Source organism: Eubalaena glacialis, chromosome 6 (genome assembly GCF_028564815.1).
Source record: "Eubalaena glacialis isolate mEubGla1 chromosome 6, mEubGla1.1.hap2.+ XY, whole genome shotgun sequence".
In the NCBI taxonomy this organism is placed as follows: domain Eukaryota; kingdom Metazoa; phylum Chordata; class Mammalia; order Artiodactyla; family Balaenidae; genus Eubalaena; species Eubalaena glacialis.
The window spans coordinates 117744223-117759680 of record NC_083721.1 but is presented as its reverse complement, the minus strand read 5'-3'; the positions used below and the strand labels follow the sequence as shown (position 1 = coordinate 117759680).

The 15458-nt window shown below is 39.1% G+C and overlaps 1 protein-coding gene across 1 annotated transcript in view; it reads left to right on the top strand.

Annotated features, from left to right (window-relative positions):
- The window catches only part of MED12L (mediator complex subunit 12L), a 315582-nt gene that overhangs the window by 269126 nt on the left and 30998 nt on the right, over positions 1-15458 (top strand). Inside the window, exons 31-38 of the mRNA XM_061193546.1 lie at positions 944-1055; positions 3282-3371; positions 4422-4531; positions 4728-4863; positions 5649-5810; positions 8005-8367; positions 10095-10251; positions 13574-13785. Coding sequence (XP_061049529.1) covers positions 944-1055; positions 3282-3371; positions 4422-4531; positions 4728-4863; positions 5649-5810; positions 8005-8367; positions 10095-10251; positions 13574-13785 — 1342 coding nt within the window. The remainder of the gene's footprint in view (positions 1-943; positions 1056-3281; positions 3372-4421; positions 4532-4727; positions 4864-5648; positions 5811-8004; positions 8368-10094; positions 10252-13573; positions 13786-15458) is intronic.

Genomic DNA, 15458 nt, shown 5'->3' with positions numbered 1-15458 from the left:
TTTTGTCATCTTTGCCAGTATTTATTAACCAGATGACTCAATTTTAATTCTCAAAGTCGATTTGCTACTGGGTGATGGCATGTACATTGCCCCACGTCCCACAGGGAGGAGAGATGGTGTGTCAGAGTTTGAAGATGGCTCTTCCCAAGTGAGCCTCTCTCAGCTCTGCTGGTGTAAGATGAAGCAGATCGAAATATTTTGACCTCGATCTCATTTTAAGAAATTTTCCTTTCTGGTGTGGCAAAATTAAGTTTATCAGTATGCTTTGTCAGTTGTTCCTGGTCATGGGAGAAATAATACTAAAATGACAATTTAAAATGGATTTTTTATCAGATGTCTTAAAACCGCTTTACAAGTCAAGCCTGTGGGATGGGGCAGTGCACTAGCTCACTAGCAAGCGTTCTGGTTTTGGAGTCCTCAGACCTCAGTGCTCACCTTACTTAGCTCTACCCATACCCAGCTATTTGGTCTTGAGAAATGTGCTGAAAAACAAAGCAAGCAGAACAGTTGTATAGGCCTATTTCCTGGACCCTAAAATACGAATACTGTGTAAGAGAAGTTTAAAAATTTTTCATTTTATTCTGTGTATAAAGTGATACTCCTGATGTGTATCTTTAAATTCAGTTTACTGATAGAAACTACACATCCTCTTCTCCCTGCACCCCCCGACACACTCGTATGCAGTATGAATTTATGCTAGTTGGCGAGTTCCTTCAAGGGCAAGAGAACATATTAAATTATTTAGAAGTATTACAGTGACTTTTAACCATATTAGTTAGAGATATGATTTAACTTTTCAAGGAGTCCTGGCTGTTTACTACTCCCCTCCCTTTTCTAACAGTAAAATAAATAAGAGCCAATAACCCGAGGGCAAGACATCAGTGTTGCACATGAAGTAATCCTCTCTTTCTAACTAGATCTGCTATTATTACTTCCTTTGCAGTATGTCTCTTTTGAGTCAACAACCATTCCTCTCACTGGTCCTTACCTGCCTTAAGGGACAAGATGAACAACGAGAAGGGCTCCTAACGTCTCTGCAGAATCAAGTTAACCAGGTAAAGTACAGTAGAATATTGAGGCAGGCAGGTGTTTTCCTAATGGCATTCGTTTGTTTTCCTTTCAAATACTGAGCTTAAACTCAAATACCGCCTTTAAAATAAGGGCACAACATGTTTTGATTAGAAGCAGGAAAACACCATCCATGCCCCGTTCTCCTACCTGGCGTTCTAGTCACCATGAGATTAACAATAGTATAATATTAATTATGTGTTGGGTGAATGTCTATAGACTATAAAAGTAACATTTTGCAGATTGCACATAATTTTGTCATATCTGCTCGTCTCCTGACCCTGCCTCATGGGAGAGGTCCTGGAGCAATCTGTGTTGCAGGGGACATGGGGACAGTATGACAAAGGGACCTCTCTCCAGTTCCTCTGCTGGGCTTCCACGTAGCAGGCAGGGTCTCAGCTTGAGCTATGTAGGTTCAGAAACTCAATTTTACTGCGAGAGCCAGACTGATGCTGGTCAAGTGCACAAGATATTCATTTATAAATCAGAAGGCATTTTGGTTCATTTACAAAGACTTTGGACTTTGCCTTTCCACCAATCACAGTTCTCCTGGTCACTATTCAGAGCACTTATATTGTGTGTACCGCAAGGAAACTGAGTGATCAAAGTGGAATTAGAAAGTATAGAATGGAGCAGAGTGGGTAGATTTGGTTATATGGGATGTTTTATCCTGTGGTAGCATCTAATGGAGACCTCCCGTGGGGCTGTGATTCTATGACACCGTGTCTTCTTGTACGGTACTGGATGCACATGAACAAGACACTTAACTCATTTGGTCCTCTTGTCATCCGCTACCTTTTGGATATGTGAGACTTATTCTCTAGACAGCAGCCAGAGTGATCCTTTTTAAGTGTAAACCACATGTTTTTCCAGTGCCCAAAATGCTGCAGTGTTTCTTACTATACCTAGAATAAAACTTCCCAGTCTAGGCTTATATGGCCCTCCATGATTGGGCACTGGCTCCCACCTCTACCTTGTCTCCTGCCCGTCATGGCCTTGCTCACTCCATTCTGTACGCAGAGACCATTTTACTGTTCCTTGAACTTGCCAAGCAAATTCTTATTGCAGAGCCGTTGCGTGTTTTCTCCCCTTCCCTGGAAGTTATTAGCATGGCCAGTCCCTCACTTCCTCAGGTCTCTGCTCAGATGTCACCTCCTTAGTCCTCCCCCCGCCTCCCTCCCCCCCACCCCCCATCACTCTCTAAAAGTAGGACCACAGTCATTCTCTATCCCCTTGCCCTGGTTCATACCACTTGTTCCACTTATTTTTATTTGTCCTGCTATCCGAATGTCAGCTCCATGACAGCTTGTGTGTTTTGTTAACTGCCTTGTACCCTTCACCTGCCTTGGGGGAGGTTCATGCATATCTTTTGATGAGATTTGGAAAGTGCTCTCCTTTTACCATGAAGCGTACTTACAAGTCATCTCTTGGGCTCACTTACTTCTGCATATGACTCATTTCAGCTCTTTTGAGATGATTCTCATTAGGTGCCGTATTTCAGAGCCTGGCAGTATGGGTTTGTTTGTTTTTTTTTTTCTTATATCATCTGATTCTGGGTGTTCCCCACTTGTGGTTTGCCTTCGCTAAGCAACCCTTCCCTTCCCTTCCCAACATTTGTCTGAATCAGTGAAGAAGCAGTTACTTAATAAATTGATATGCCACTGATGTCCAAGATGTCATATTTTTCAAAATAGGTTACAATATCTTTATCAAGGAAGACAAGTTTATAAACTAGCAAGCCTTCAATGAAACATCAGAATAATACTTTTGCTAGGATTCACAGCATGTCCCTAGAAATATAGGACAAGACTGATATAAAATGTAATTCTATCTGTCTTTAGCTTTATACTTATCTTTATAAGACCAGTTTAATGATGCATTTTAAAAATAATCTTTATTTTTGTTAATGCTTAACTTGATGACCCTCTAAAGCATTTTCTAAGACTTAGTAACAGGATATGTAATTAGATAAGATTTTTCTTAACAGGGTATGTAATTAGATACCAAACAAAGAAATAGCCAGATTTCTGTCTGCGTGGAGGAAGGGGAGAAAAGCGAAATTTTATTTTTCCCCTTAGTTTTTAATTTATTAAACTAAGAAGTTGTTTTTGACTGTCAGTAAAAAAGCTCAATTTAACTTTAAATATGAGAAAAATCAAATTTAACAGGGAAAACAAGTTTTGGGGGTTGTTTTCATTCATTTTCTGATTTAGATTTTAAGTAATTGGAGAGAAGAACGGTACCAAGATGACATAAAAGCAAGACAGATGATGCACGAGGCATTGCAGCTCCGCCTAAATTTGGTAAGAGACGCTTCTAGTGTTTTCCCTTCATTACACTTATCTAAATGTGAAAATAACTCCAGCTTTCCACTCCTGCTATGGTCACAGTTTCCATTACAAGGTGAGGCCCGCTGTTTGCTCTCTCTACTACTTCCTTGTCTCTCAAACCTTCTGTTTTCCTGGCCACTGTCCTTCCTGTCTGGTCTGGCTTCTGGACAGCAGTAGGTATTTTAGGCATTGGCTTGCCTTCTGCACCTCACCCCCAGTGAATCTTTCTCTCTTTTCCATTTGTGCCAAGAGTAGGTCTTAGAGAACTACTAATTTGAGATGTGTTAGCTTTTACCATACTTGCTTAAAAACTGTATTAAAATGTCCTTTAAGGCAAAATTTTATCAAACTTTCCATCAAATTGGTCATAAAGACAAATCCCACAGGGAGGTTTTATAGAAATTTAAAATTCCTTGCCCACTGCACATTCCTTTGACTTTTCCTTTTCTCAGTGTACAGCCCAGATAAAAGCTACTCTGGAAGATGGCTTGCCTGATATTTGATATTAATTCCCACACATGAACAAGCAGTCCTGGGGGCCAAGCCTCCCGCTCATCTTTACTTCTGTGTTACTGGGTACTTCCAAGTGTTATTATGACAACAGGCTTAGATTCAATAGTAATTGACAACACAAAGTTGTAGATAATTGAGTCACGCGGTTTTGATCTATTCAGCTTTAATTAGATGAAAATTACGTCATGGAACTGGATATCGTGAAATTTAGGAACAAAAGAAAGCTAATTATACTAGTATGTAATTCATGTTGATGACATGTCTACACTAGAGTACACCTTTCTTTTTTTTTTTTTTTTTTTTTTTTGAATGACCAGTTCCTGTTCTAATGGAACCAAAAAGAGTGGCAAATACATAGCTAAGTGAGAGAGAAGACAGGATAATCCATAAACTAGAGCACCTTTTAAAAAAATTTTTAAACCAATCAAAATTTGGTTGCATAAAGTGGTGAGGGTGGTGTTTTCTCTGTAACACGGTGCGTATGTTTTCATTGTATTTTTTATGTGCCAGGTGGGAGGAATGTTTGACACAGTCCAGAGAAGCACCCAGTGGACGACGGATTGGGCCCTTCTTCTCCTTCAGATCATTACTTCTGGAACCGTCGACATGCATACTAACACGTATGTTCTTATTCGTTTCACACTGATTTTGCTGCATGCGTGTGTAGTGAAGGCTTTGCTATACTGACTACAAATTCTTCCACATCGTATATTCTTAGGTACCACTAATAATTCTGTGCCTTAAATAAAAATGCTCAGTTAGTTAAGAGTGTCTTGGTTTTGCTTTAAGGTGCAAATGTTTTCTTTCTCCTCTTAGTGAATTATTCACAACAGTTCTTGACATGCTGGGTGTTTTAATCAATGGAACATTGGCCTCTGACCTATCAAACGCGTCCCCAGGGGGATCTGAAGAGAACAAACGCGCATACATGAACTTAGTAAAGAAACTGAAAGTAAGTGTGTGACCTGCTTATACTGTGAGTTCTCATTGTTTATGGATTTGTTATTTAGTGCATGTTATCTTATTACTCCTTAAATTAGATATTATTTATTGCATTCAACTTAATGTAATGTGATTATTTTGCTGTTTGCTTTACCTCAGCTTCCCGGTACCCAAAAGTTATAAGTACATATAATTTGGAGATTTTTCTTAAAATAATTATATTCATAAAACATTTAATTTCTTAAGGAACTTTAGAGATCCCTTATCAAATGTGTAACCAAAATGCCAACATTAGATTTAGGATAATTTGGCCTTCGACTGGCAACATGCAGTTGAAAAATAAACATTTGCATTGATATTTCTAAATTCGATTCATTTGACTAGCCACTTAACACAGTCTTTGAAATAAACTGTAAACAAACAATGCAGGAAAACAAATTAACATACCCGATGACCTTACTAATAAAATAACCGATGGTTACCTTGCGGTCTGACCCTGGATTGGGGAATGTGTTCCGTGCTGCAGCTCCTGCCTTCTGGTTGCAAATACTACTCTGGATTTTTGTCATTTCAGCACGCTGATGTTTGTTGTGTAACAAGGGTGTCTTTATATGTGTTCTATTTTCTACTTAAATAGAAGAAATGAAACATACCACTCTCAATGAAAGCTGCCCCATAGACCGTCTTCAAGGTTAAAGAACATTCCAGCTATAAAAAAGGAAATGGAACTTCCTTCTAGTTAACTTTTGCCTTTATTGTAATTTCTGTCTTACTTCTCTCTCTCTTTTTTTTTAGAAGGAGCTGGGAGACAAGCGGTCAGAAAGTATTGACAAAGTTCGACAGTTGCTACCTTTGCCAAAACAGACATGTGATGTCATCACTTGTGAACCTATGGGCTCCTTGATTGACACAAAAGGAAACAAAATTGCTGGATTCGACTCTATAGACAAAAAACAGGCAAGAGTAAATGTTTGTTTCTTATGTATAAAAACGCATGAACTTACAAAGACAAAATGCATTTTCTTGTCTTCCTATAGGGCATGTAAAACATCTTAACTTTATTGTTTCTTGATTTTTTAAAACATATCCTTGTCATTTAAATGCAACGGTTATTGGCATTATCATACAGATAATGATCTTTGAAGATCTTCATTTAAAACTGTTCCTGAATTTAAGTGAATTTCTGAAGCCCACCAAGGGAAAAGTAAGTAAAACCTTAATGTAAAAAAAAAAAAAAAAAAGCAAAGATCAGGTTTGATTTTACTGCAGAATTGGAAACAGAATACGTTTAATAGATGAGAAAGTTTTTATTGGTAAAAGTCTTCATGTAGTAAGCTGTTTTGAGTAGACAAATTTTTTTTAAAGTGATGGCACTTTATTTCCTTATCAACTGAACAATATTTAATGAACACTTGATTTATATAAGATATTAAACATGGTTCTCTAAAATATGAGAAGAGTGGTCAGTTACTCTTTTTTTATTTGTTTATTTATTTTATTTTTTTAATTATTAGCACCTTTATTATTTATTTATTTTATTTATTTTTTGTCTGTGTTGGGTCTTCGTTTCTGTGCGAGGGCTTCCTCTGGTTGCGGCAAGCGGGGGCCATTCTTCATCGCGGTGTGCGGGCCTCTCACTATCGTGACCTCTCTTGTTGCGGAGCACAGGCTCCAGACACGCAGGCTCAGTAGTTGTGGCTCACGGGCCCAGTTACTCCGCGGCATGTGGGATCTTCCCAGACCAGGGCTCGAACCCGTGTCCCCTGCATTAGCAGGCAGATTCTCAACCACTGCGCCACCAGGGAAACCCAAGAGTGGTCAGTTACTCTTTCAATGAACATTGAGCAGTCACAGATTTCTGAGATCACAGGGATGAAAGACAAAGTTCCTACCCTTAAGAGGAAGTAGATGATTACAGTGTGGTGAGATTTGTGTGTCATGGTACGGAGTGCTCGGGGAAGCTGAGAAGGAGCCATCACCTTCAGATGTGGGGTAGGTAGTCAGAACAGGATCCTTAGGAAAATTGACACTTGAATCATTTTGGAGGATTAAGAGTTAGCCAGGAGTTAAGGCAGAGTGTGGTACAGGCACAGGGAAGTGTTTATGCAAAGGCATGAGAGGCTGTAGCTTGTAGGCAAAATGCAGCGCTGCAGTAAATCAGAGCGCCCTGAGTGCTGGTACCTGCACGGTTGTGGAGAGAGGCAAGGCTAGAGTCAGGGGCAGGTTGAGTTTGCAGTGCTGGTGGGCTCTCCAGTGGTGACACATTTGGATACATGGTCTTGGCACCCAGGAAAGAGGTCTAATGTCAAGACGGATATTAGGAAACAGTCAAAATACAGATGGTAAGTGAGCCTTGGTTTTGGATGAAGCCACTGTGGAAGAGAGTGTGTAGTATAGGAATAGGAGCATTCATAAGTTATTCAAAGTAACTTGAGCAGTTATTTTTGGGGTCACTTGGAAGAAAAATTTTTTCAGATTGGTGTGTCAGGGAAAGGACCAAGGGTCAGTGCCAATTAATGTTAAAAATAAGAAACTTTTATTTTCAGAAACAGAATAACATTTCTTCTTCTATACTCAGTAGAGATAAGCTTGAATTGAAGGTCTTTATTTGTACCTGTTGGTACAAGTTAATTCTGTAATAATATTACTTAACTATTCAGAGACTGCCCAAGTAAGTACCTGAAAGGTGCCTGTATTGAATCAAGTCCAGCCCAGTTAGAGGTTGACTATAACTTGACTCCTAAGTTTTGTTTTATCTTAAAAACAATAGATTCCAAAGGTTTATAGTTCAGTTATAGTAAGATCAACTTTGCAGTGTTTTTTAGAAATTTTTTTTTTTTTTTGCTAAAAAAAAAAACTAAATGGAAAAAAATGCCATTTACAGTAAAATATACTGTACTGTCTGGTGTCAGAGCCTGAACAGTGTGGTATAAAGGACCGTAGAACTGGAGTTAAAGGTCTGGATTGTAGCCACTGCTCTCAGTGATCTAGCGTCAGCCCGGACTCATCACTTAGCCCGTCTGCCGTGTGCTAGAGTCCTCTAAGGCCCGCACGAGGCAGAATGTGCTCTGAATCCATGTCCTAAGCAAGCCTGGCCTCCGAATCAGGCAAAGATCTGAGCATGTGGTCATAGCGCATTATTTCGCCACAGGGTCTCCAGGTGTCCACAAAGCAGAAGGTGTCCCCATGGGATTTGTTTGAGGGTCAGAAGAACCCAGCTCCTCTGTCCTGGGCCTGGTTCGGGACTGTCCGAGTAGACCGGAAGGTGATCAAGTACGAGGAACAGCATCACCTCCTGCTGTATCACACACACCCCATGCCCAAGCCCCGAAGTTACTACCTCGAGCCGCTGCCCCTGCCCCCTGAGGAGGAAGAGGAAGAGCCTACATCTCCCATCTCTCAGGAACCGGAGAGGAAATCAGCTGAGCTGTCAGATCAAGGAAAAACCACAACAGATGAAGAGAAGAAGACGAAGGGAAGAAAGCGCAAGACGAAATCCAGCTCGAGAGTTGATGTGAGTACGGGAAGTAGAGAGAGGTCTTGGGCGCGTTAGCATCTCATAGAAGATTTACTAGTTCCTGAATTATATCCCTAAGAAACATTCCTAAGCGCGGTATAAGCCTATTTGTAAGCTGTCCTAACGGCTCAGATGTTATCAACAGAACCTCCTCTACTTTTCATAACTTTGTTTAATTTTAGGCTTCAATTGTGAATAATATTAATATTTCACTGTCTCACAATTTCTCAAATTTGAAACTTGAATTTTTTGACCTATAAAATCTCATCCTCGTACATATTTTTATTATGAGGCGTCTAAAATATATTTTGTATTTTGGGCAGTTGATATCTGTAGTAAATTAGCATAGAAAACTCTTGGTTTTCCCTAGATAAAACCCCATCTAATATATCTAATAGGATGATGCTGAGATTTCGTAGTTTACCATTTCATCTTACTCTCCTTTATATTCTACTTCTTTACCATATTTTCAGACTTTATAAGAAATAAAATAAACGTAATTTAAAACAGTTTTACTTCTTGTTTCCCTGTTAGCCTTCCCTACCTAGAGGAACCTTTTCTGAAAAAAACCAGAAATCTATGAGATGGTAATTTAGAAATAATTTTATAGAATTAACATGTAAAATAGCTTTCCATTTAAACTCATCTGAAAATATTTGAGAGGGAATTTGTGACATTTTTCTATAAAATTCGAGAGCGTTCTTGTTGTCCAGTGGAAGAAATATTCACAATTTGTTGTTCAGTCATCATGACTAATTATTGTTCACCTGTGTCAAAACCAAAACATTTTTTCCTAGCTGATAGCTTGGTGATTAATATTATTCTAGAAATGACCACCATCGCTTTTGGATGCCACTTGAATGTCAGTGCCCTCTTCTCGTGTAGCCTTCCTACCAATATCCCTCTGTTTTGAAAAAGGTCCAGACTGTTTTAATAAGGTTCAGACTGCCACTCCCCCGAGTCTGGGTCTCCTAGCCTGTCTATCCACGTGGATGGATTTCTGTTCTTTTCAGATGCTTTAAAAGACCTCAGACTCATCTCATTCCCCACGTGCATCCTGGTCATGTCCCTTTCTCCCATACTTTTCCTGAAGCTGCCTCTTCTCAATCGGGTATATTGCAGGGAACTGAGCTTTTATTTTTCCTTCATCCTTCAGGGCTAGAGAAGGAGGAATTGAGACATTCAGGTGTGATCCTTAGAGGCTTTGCAGTTGCTCTAAGGAAGAGAAAGCCCTGGGCAAGAAGTGTGGTGAGGGGCGGAAGGGGACAAGATGGAAGGCGAGTCTGCTTCTTTAGAGTGCTATACTGAAAGTTGGAACTAAGACACTGTCTAGGCTGCTGGTTCTGAAGTACTGTGGGCCTTTCTGGCTAATTCTCATCCAGGTACAAGGTATCAGGAAAGCCTTGTAAGGTGCAATGAGCGGGAGATTCAGCCACTAAAGACGCTTTCTCGGCTGTGGGTGATGGTCAATACTGGTGTTCTAAATGTGCTGTTAGCATTTTAAACACAGAGTGCAGAAAAGATCCTTTTCCATCTTCCCCTACTGTAGCCAAGTACATTTTAAGTCAAGGAAGAGTTTTAATTTAAATGAGTGTTTTGCAGGGAATATGCTGACTGCTGGGATAGGAGCTCTCTCAAATAATGTGATAGGAGGAATTTGCGTTAATTATCTTTGTGGCGTGTGGAGTTAAGTCACTTTTTTTTTCTTTAACCCTGTGTTGAAGGATTATCCACAGAGCAACATGTACCGAGTGCCTCCCAACTACTCACCCGTCTCCTCCCAGATGATGCATCACCCGCAGTCCACCTTGTGGGGCTACAACCTCATGGGTCAGCCCCAGCAGCCCGGCCTTTTCCTTCAGAGCCAAGCTCTCACTCCAGGTATGTGAAGACGGGGCATAGTCAGGCGACTCCGAGGTGAGAAATAGCTTGGGGTTCTCTTTGCTTTTAAACTGAAACCTCCACACAACTTGCACATTTCCAGAAGTGAGCGCTCAGTGGACAGGTCTGTAATTCCCTCCACTCAAGATGTTTTTTCCTTCTTCTAAAATTTCAATTTCAGTGACTAGTTTATGTGCCGCTTTTGGAATTTTCATCCAATGTCAGAAGGAAATTAGCCGCTGATGCACATCTCAGCTATAAGATATAAAGTTGATAAAGTTTTGTGTTGTGAAATTTGCTTGTGCTTTTATCAGATATAATTCTTATCAGCATTTTGAAAGATTAGACACTATTGTAGCGTCTTTCATTGTTTCCTCATGTTATAACTTTTAAATTGTTTATACCATGAAGAATCTCAGAAATCTGGTGCAGCAAATAGATATCAGTAAGAAATCCTACCATATTCACAGTAAATGTTAGTATTGCTTTGATTCAAGCCCAAGTAGATTTTATATCTAGAACGAAGATTTTCTGAATGAAAAAGTCTCTTAATTAGAAATGAATTTAATTTTTTTTTTCTAAATGAAAGTTTGCCTGTTTCTGCGAAACAGTTTATTTTGAGATCTCAACCTGCATTTTCTTAGGATGTGACATTCTAACAAATAATAATTTTTCCTTATTGTGTTCTGTATTATATTGTGATTTTTATTGTAATTGGAGTATGACATTTTGATTCTTGGCTTACAGTAGGGGAGAATCCATATTTTGTCCTCTAAATCAGTGGTTAAGAGAGCTGGTCTGGGACTTACAGTTCTACTTCAACTCTGGCTCTACCACCCTCTCACTGTATCATCTCCACCATGTCTTAGCTTCTCTGTGCCTCAGTCTGATCATCTGTAAAGTGGATATGCTAACATATACACTCATAGTGTGGGTGATTCAATTATCCATTCAACAAAATGTATTGAGCTTCATTCATCATGTGCCAGACCCAGTTTTAGTTGTTAGGGTATTGCAGTAAGCAAAATGGATGAAAATGCTCATTCTTTCTTTGAAGGATGAAATAAGTTTTATATTACATACACAGATGAACACACATATATAATTTAAAGTGAGTTTTAAAAAATACAGCATTTAGAAGAAGCCTGACACAACAGACAGGTTCAGTAAGTGATCTTAACATATCCCACCTCAGGGCTTTTGCACATGCTGGCCCTTGCCTGGAGTGCACTCCCTCAGATATCTGCATGCTCACTGCCTGCTTCCTTTGGGTTGAGGCCTGCACTGACCACCCTGTTTTAAACTGTAAACCACACCCTTTCCCTGCCCCCTCTGTTCCCCTCCTCTTCCTTCAGTTTCTTTCTAGCATCGGCACTTGTTTATAGACTCCATCTATGTTTTCCTTACTTCCTGGTTTATTATCTGCCTTCTCCAGAAGGTAAGCTCCATGAGGGCAGGTATTTTTTCTGATGGCTCACTATAGTATGCCCAGAACTTAGAGCGGTGTCTGGCTTGTAGTGGGGTCTTAAAAATAGGTTATTGAGTGAATAGAATGTAGACGACAAAAGAAAGAACAAACTAGGCAGTGGTAAATGTGGAAAATAATAAACGCTCATCCTCTCTTTCGACTTTCTCATTTTAATTCCAAAGTCCTTGTGAATTTAAGCATTTTTAAACTTTTTAGATATTGAAATCAAACACAAGGACTGTCTATAAATTGAAGGCTAAGTATTTTAAAAGGCACATACCCTTTTCCCCCTAGAATACTATAAAAGGTGTTTATAAGTTGAGGAACTTTAGGTATTAGGTAAGTCTTAGGTATCATGACATGTAAGAAAAAGAATTGAAGAAAACAATTAATTATGAGGATTTTACATGTGTGAATTAATAGATTTTCATAAAGTTTTAAATCCTATGGAGTTGAGGAAGAGTATGTATCATCTGCTTGCATTCATACATTCTTAAAAATGCAAAACAGTGCCCTTCCCCCCACACACACAAACACACACACACACACACACACACACACACACACATCTTTAGCAATCTCTTTCTCATGTATACACTCCAGGATGGTAAAGTTATAAGGAAATGCATGTGAATAATAAAGAGCATTTGGTGAGAGATGGGGAGAATATTAATTAGGTAAGACTATACCGAGGGCTTCAGCGTATTTATTATATCTTATTTCTTTAGCTGACTCAGAGGTATAAGATTATAGAAAAGTGAGGAAAATTAGAAGAAAGTAGATGATAGTCTAATCTTTAAAAAGAATGTCCCTTACGTATAAAATGAGTCAATAAAGTTGTATTAGTATATTTCCAATTCTTGCTTCAACAAAAGTTACCTTGTCATGTTACTCAAATTGACCTCCCACTTTTTTCCAAATGTTCTTCAAATGCTGCTGAATGACTTCATAAATCATATTGCTATTGTGACGCTGAGTCTTAAAAAGAATGTGGGTTTTTCCAGTGATCAGTGTTGAAATGTTTGTTTCCATCATACAACTTGGTTTAAAGAAAAAATATAACATTTGTAAGCTATTTATATAGAAGTTTTCTTATTCATGTACATTAAAGAATATAAACTATCTGGTGAGTGAAGGATTGGCACCTACTTGAAGCCAGTAAATGTTGAAATGTTTTTTTCCTCTTAAAGGCATTTGAGAGATTATATATGCAAATTGTTAAGGTTTTCATTTGCTTTTTTAAGCTATAATTAATGTTTCTTGTTTATTTGACTTCTACCCTTCAAAAAAGATGTGTTTTGTCTTTAGAATCACGGTATTTGAAGTTTCCGAGCATTTCAGGTTTTTAAAGTATTGTCATGCTTCTCCACCGAAAAACAGGCATTTTTATTTTGCTGTGGTAAAGAAGCTTAAATACCATGAACTTCAAAAAGGTTTAAAATTACAAAAGGGTCTCTATGCCTGGCTTAGCACACTTGACAAAATACACCACGAAGGCCATACATTTTGTGCAAGTAACGTGTCCCCGGGGCGCCTCGCATAATTTAAAACCCACATGATTCTGAAATTGTGCCAGTGACTCTGCATCTCGGGCGTTTCACTTTACCAACCAGAGTGGGCCCTCTGTGAAGTCATTCAAATATTATCATTCACTGGACATCACCCTCCCCATCGTTTGGAATTTGTGCAACTCTTAGGGATCTTTGATATTTGTAGAGGGTGGGGCGGTGCCCTACTTCCCATTAAGCTCCTCAAGTGAGGCTCAGGAGGTGAGACTTCTGTGTTTTAATAAAATAAGGAAGACCTGTTGCATTAACATGCGCAGAAAGCCCTTCCTTCTGGTTGCTTTTGTAGGTGGCTCCAGGTTGGACCCCGCGGGCTCCTTCGTCCCCACCAACACCAAGCAAGCTCTGTCCAACATGCTGCAGCGGCGCTCGGGGGCCGTGATGCAGCCGCCCTCCCTTCACGCCATCACGTCGCAGCAGCAGTTGATACAGATGAAGCTTCTGCAGCAGCAGCAGCAACAGCGGCTTCTCAGGCAAGCCCAGACGCGGCCTTTCCAACAGGTTTGTCCAGATCAGCAGTGTCCTCCACCACGTTTCATTAGTTCCTCTAGCTAGGGATGAGAGTGGGGATGTGACAGATTCTTGCTGCACGTGCATCCCTGTTTACCTGCGCGAGTGCACGTGTATCTCTCTTGTACAGGTTGATACATACTTCTCCCCCCTTGTAGTTTACTGTTATCATGGATCAAATAAGAACTTGAAATGTCTTAGGTTCATTAAAAGTATGCCTTAAAACAAAAAGAAGTGGTAATGATTTTCTAGTCACTTAGAAGCTGCAGGACTTTTATCCTTGAAGCGACCTGCTCTGAGCACTCATTCCCTATTATAATTATCACCATATTCCATACTCCTTTTAGCTCTACTTTCATGTATTATTATTTGATGTATTACTTTGAGGTTGTAGCTCTGAAGCCCTGATGTTTCCTAGGTTTTCTCCTACAGTGCCCTGTACTGCACAGACTCTGTTTTTAGTATACTTCACAAGACCTACAGTAGGCAAAGAATACACTACAAGTGACAGTCAGTATATGGATATCTTTAACTCTTGATTTATATTATTTCCATTTTTATGCCCTATAACCCAATTTTCTATAAATTTTAAAATGATAGTGATTGTTTAACATTGGTAGAAGTCACACGAAACTTAGTATAGACTCATAAATAACCCACCAATCTGTACAAATATGTTAAAGTAAAAAGAGGGAGGTGAGAATGTGACTTTTTCTTCCAGTTTCTGTATACTTTTTGTGTTTTCCAGTTTTTCTTAGAACAATTGCACTATGGTGATGCTGATGATAGCCGCTAACACCATGAGAGCACTTGCTTTTTGCCAAAACACTTCCGAGAACTTTAATGTATTGATTGTCTTAGATCTCACAGCAACCCTGTGAGTGAGGTACTTGATGACCTTCAAAGGAAGTAGCCAGTCTACAAGTGTATCCTTCTCTAAGAACAACCGCAGATTTTCAAATTAGCAAGGAATTCTAATGCTTTTAAAAATATTCTTTGTATTTTGAGTAACTTTCTAGCCGTATCTCCATTGTACAACTTATGGCACTTCTGCATGAAGTCTACTTAGTGATTTTGGGAATGGGAGTGGTAGGGCTAGTTATGCAGTCTTAAAAATGGTTCTTTTCCTTTTTTTAATTTATTATTTTTTTTAACCTGTGTTATAAGAAGGACAGGAGAGAGGAATCTAGTTTGAACCACATGAGAATACAAACAACAGTCACTACATGCTTGTCTCCCCCTGACCTCTCAGATTTTTGATCACTCAAACTCCCTGGGTGTCAGGAAACATGGGCCTAAGTTACTTCTTACACAGAAGTGATGAAGATTTGATTAAAATACTTAAGAAGCCTTGGTTTTTCTCTAAATAAGCAGCATGTTTGGAGTCATTTAAAACCTCAGTGGGATTTTAGCTGTTCTTGGGGATGAATGAAAATAAGTTACATCACTGTTTCAAATCCTTATCAAGAAAAAGTTTACTGGAAGTCGAATAATTATTCTACTAGAATGAATTCAGTTCCCTTTTAAAGTAATTTAAGCCTACGTAAAATTTACCTTCCAATTAGTAATGTTTATTTTTTCCTATCTACCATTTTATCACAAGGTACAATTTGACTTATTAATAGACCACTTTCAAACTATTACTGCTGGATTCAGTTTTGAAT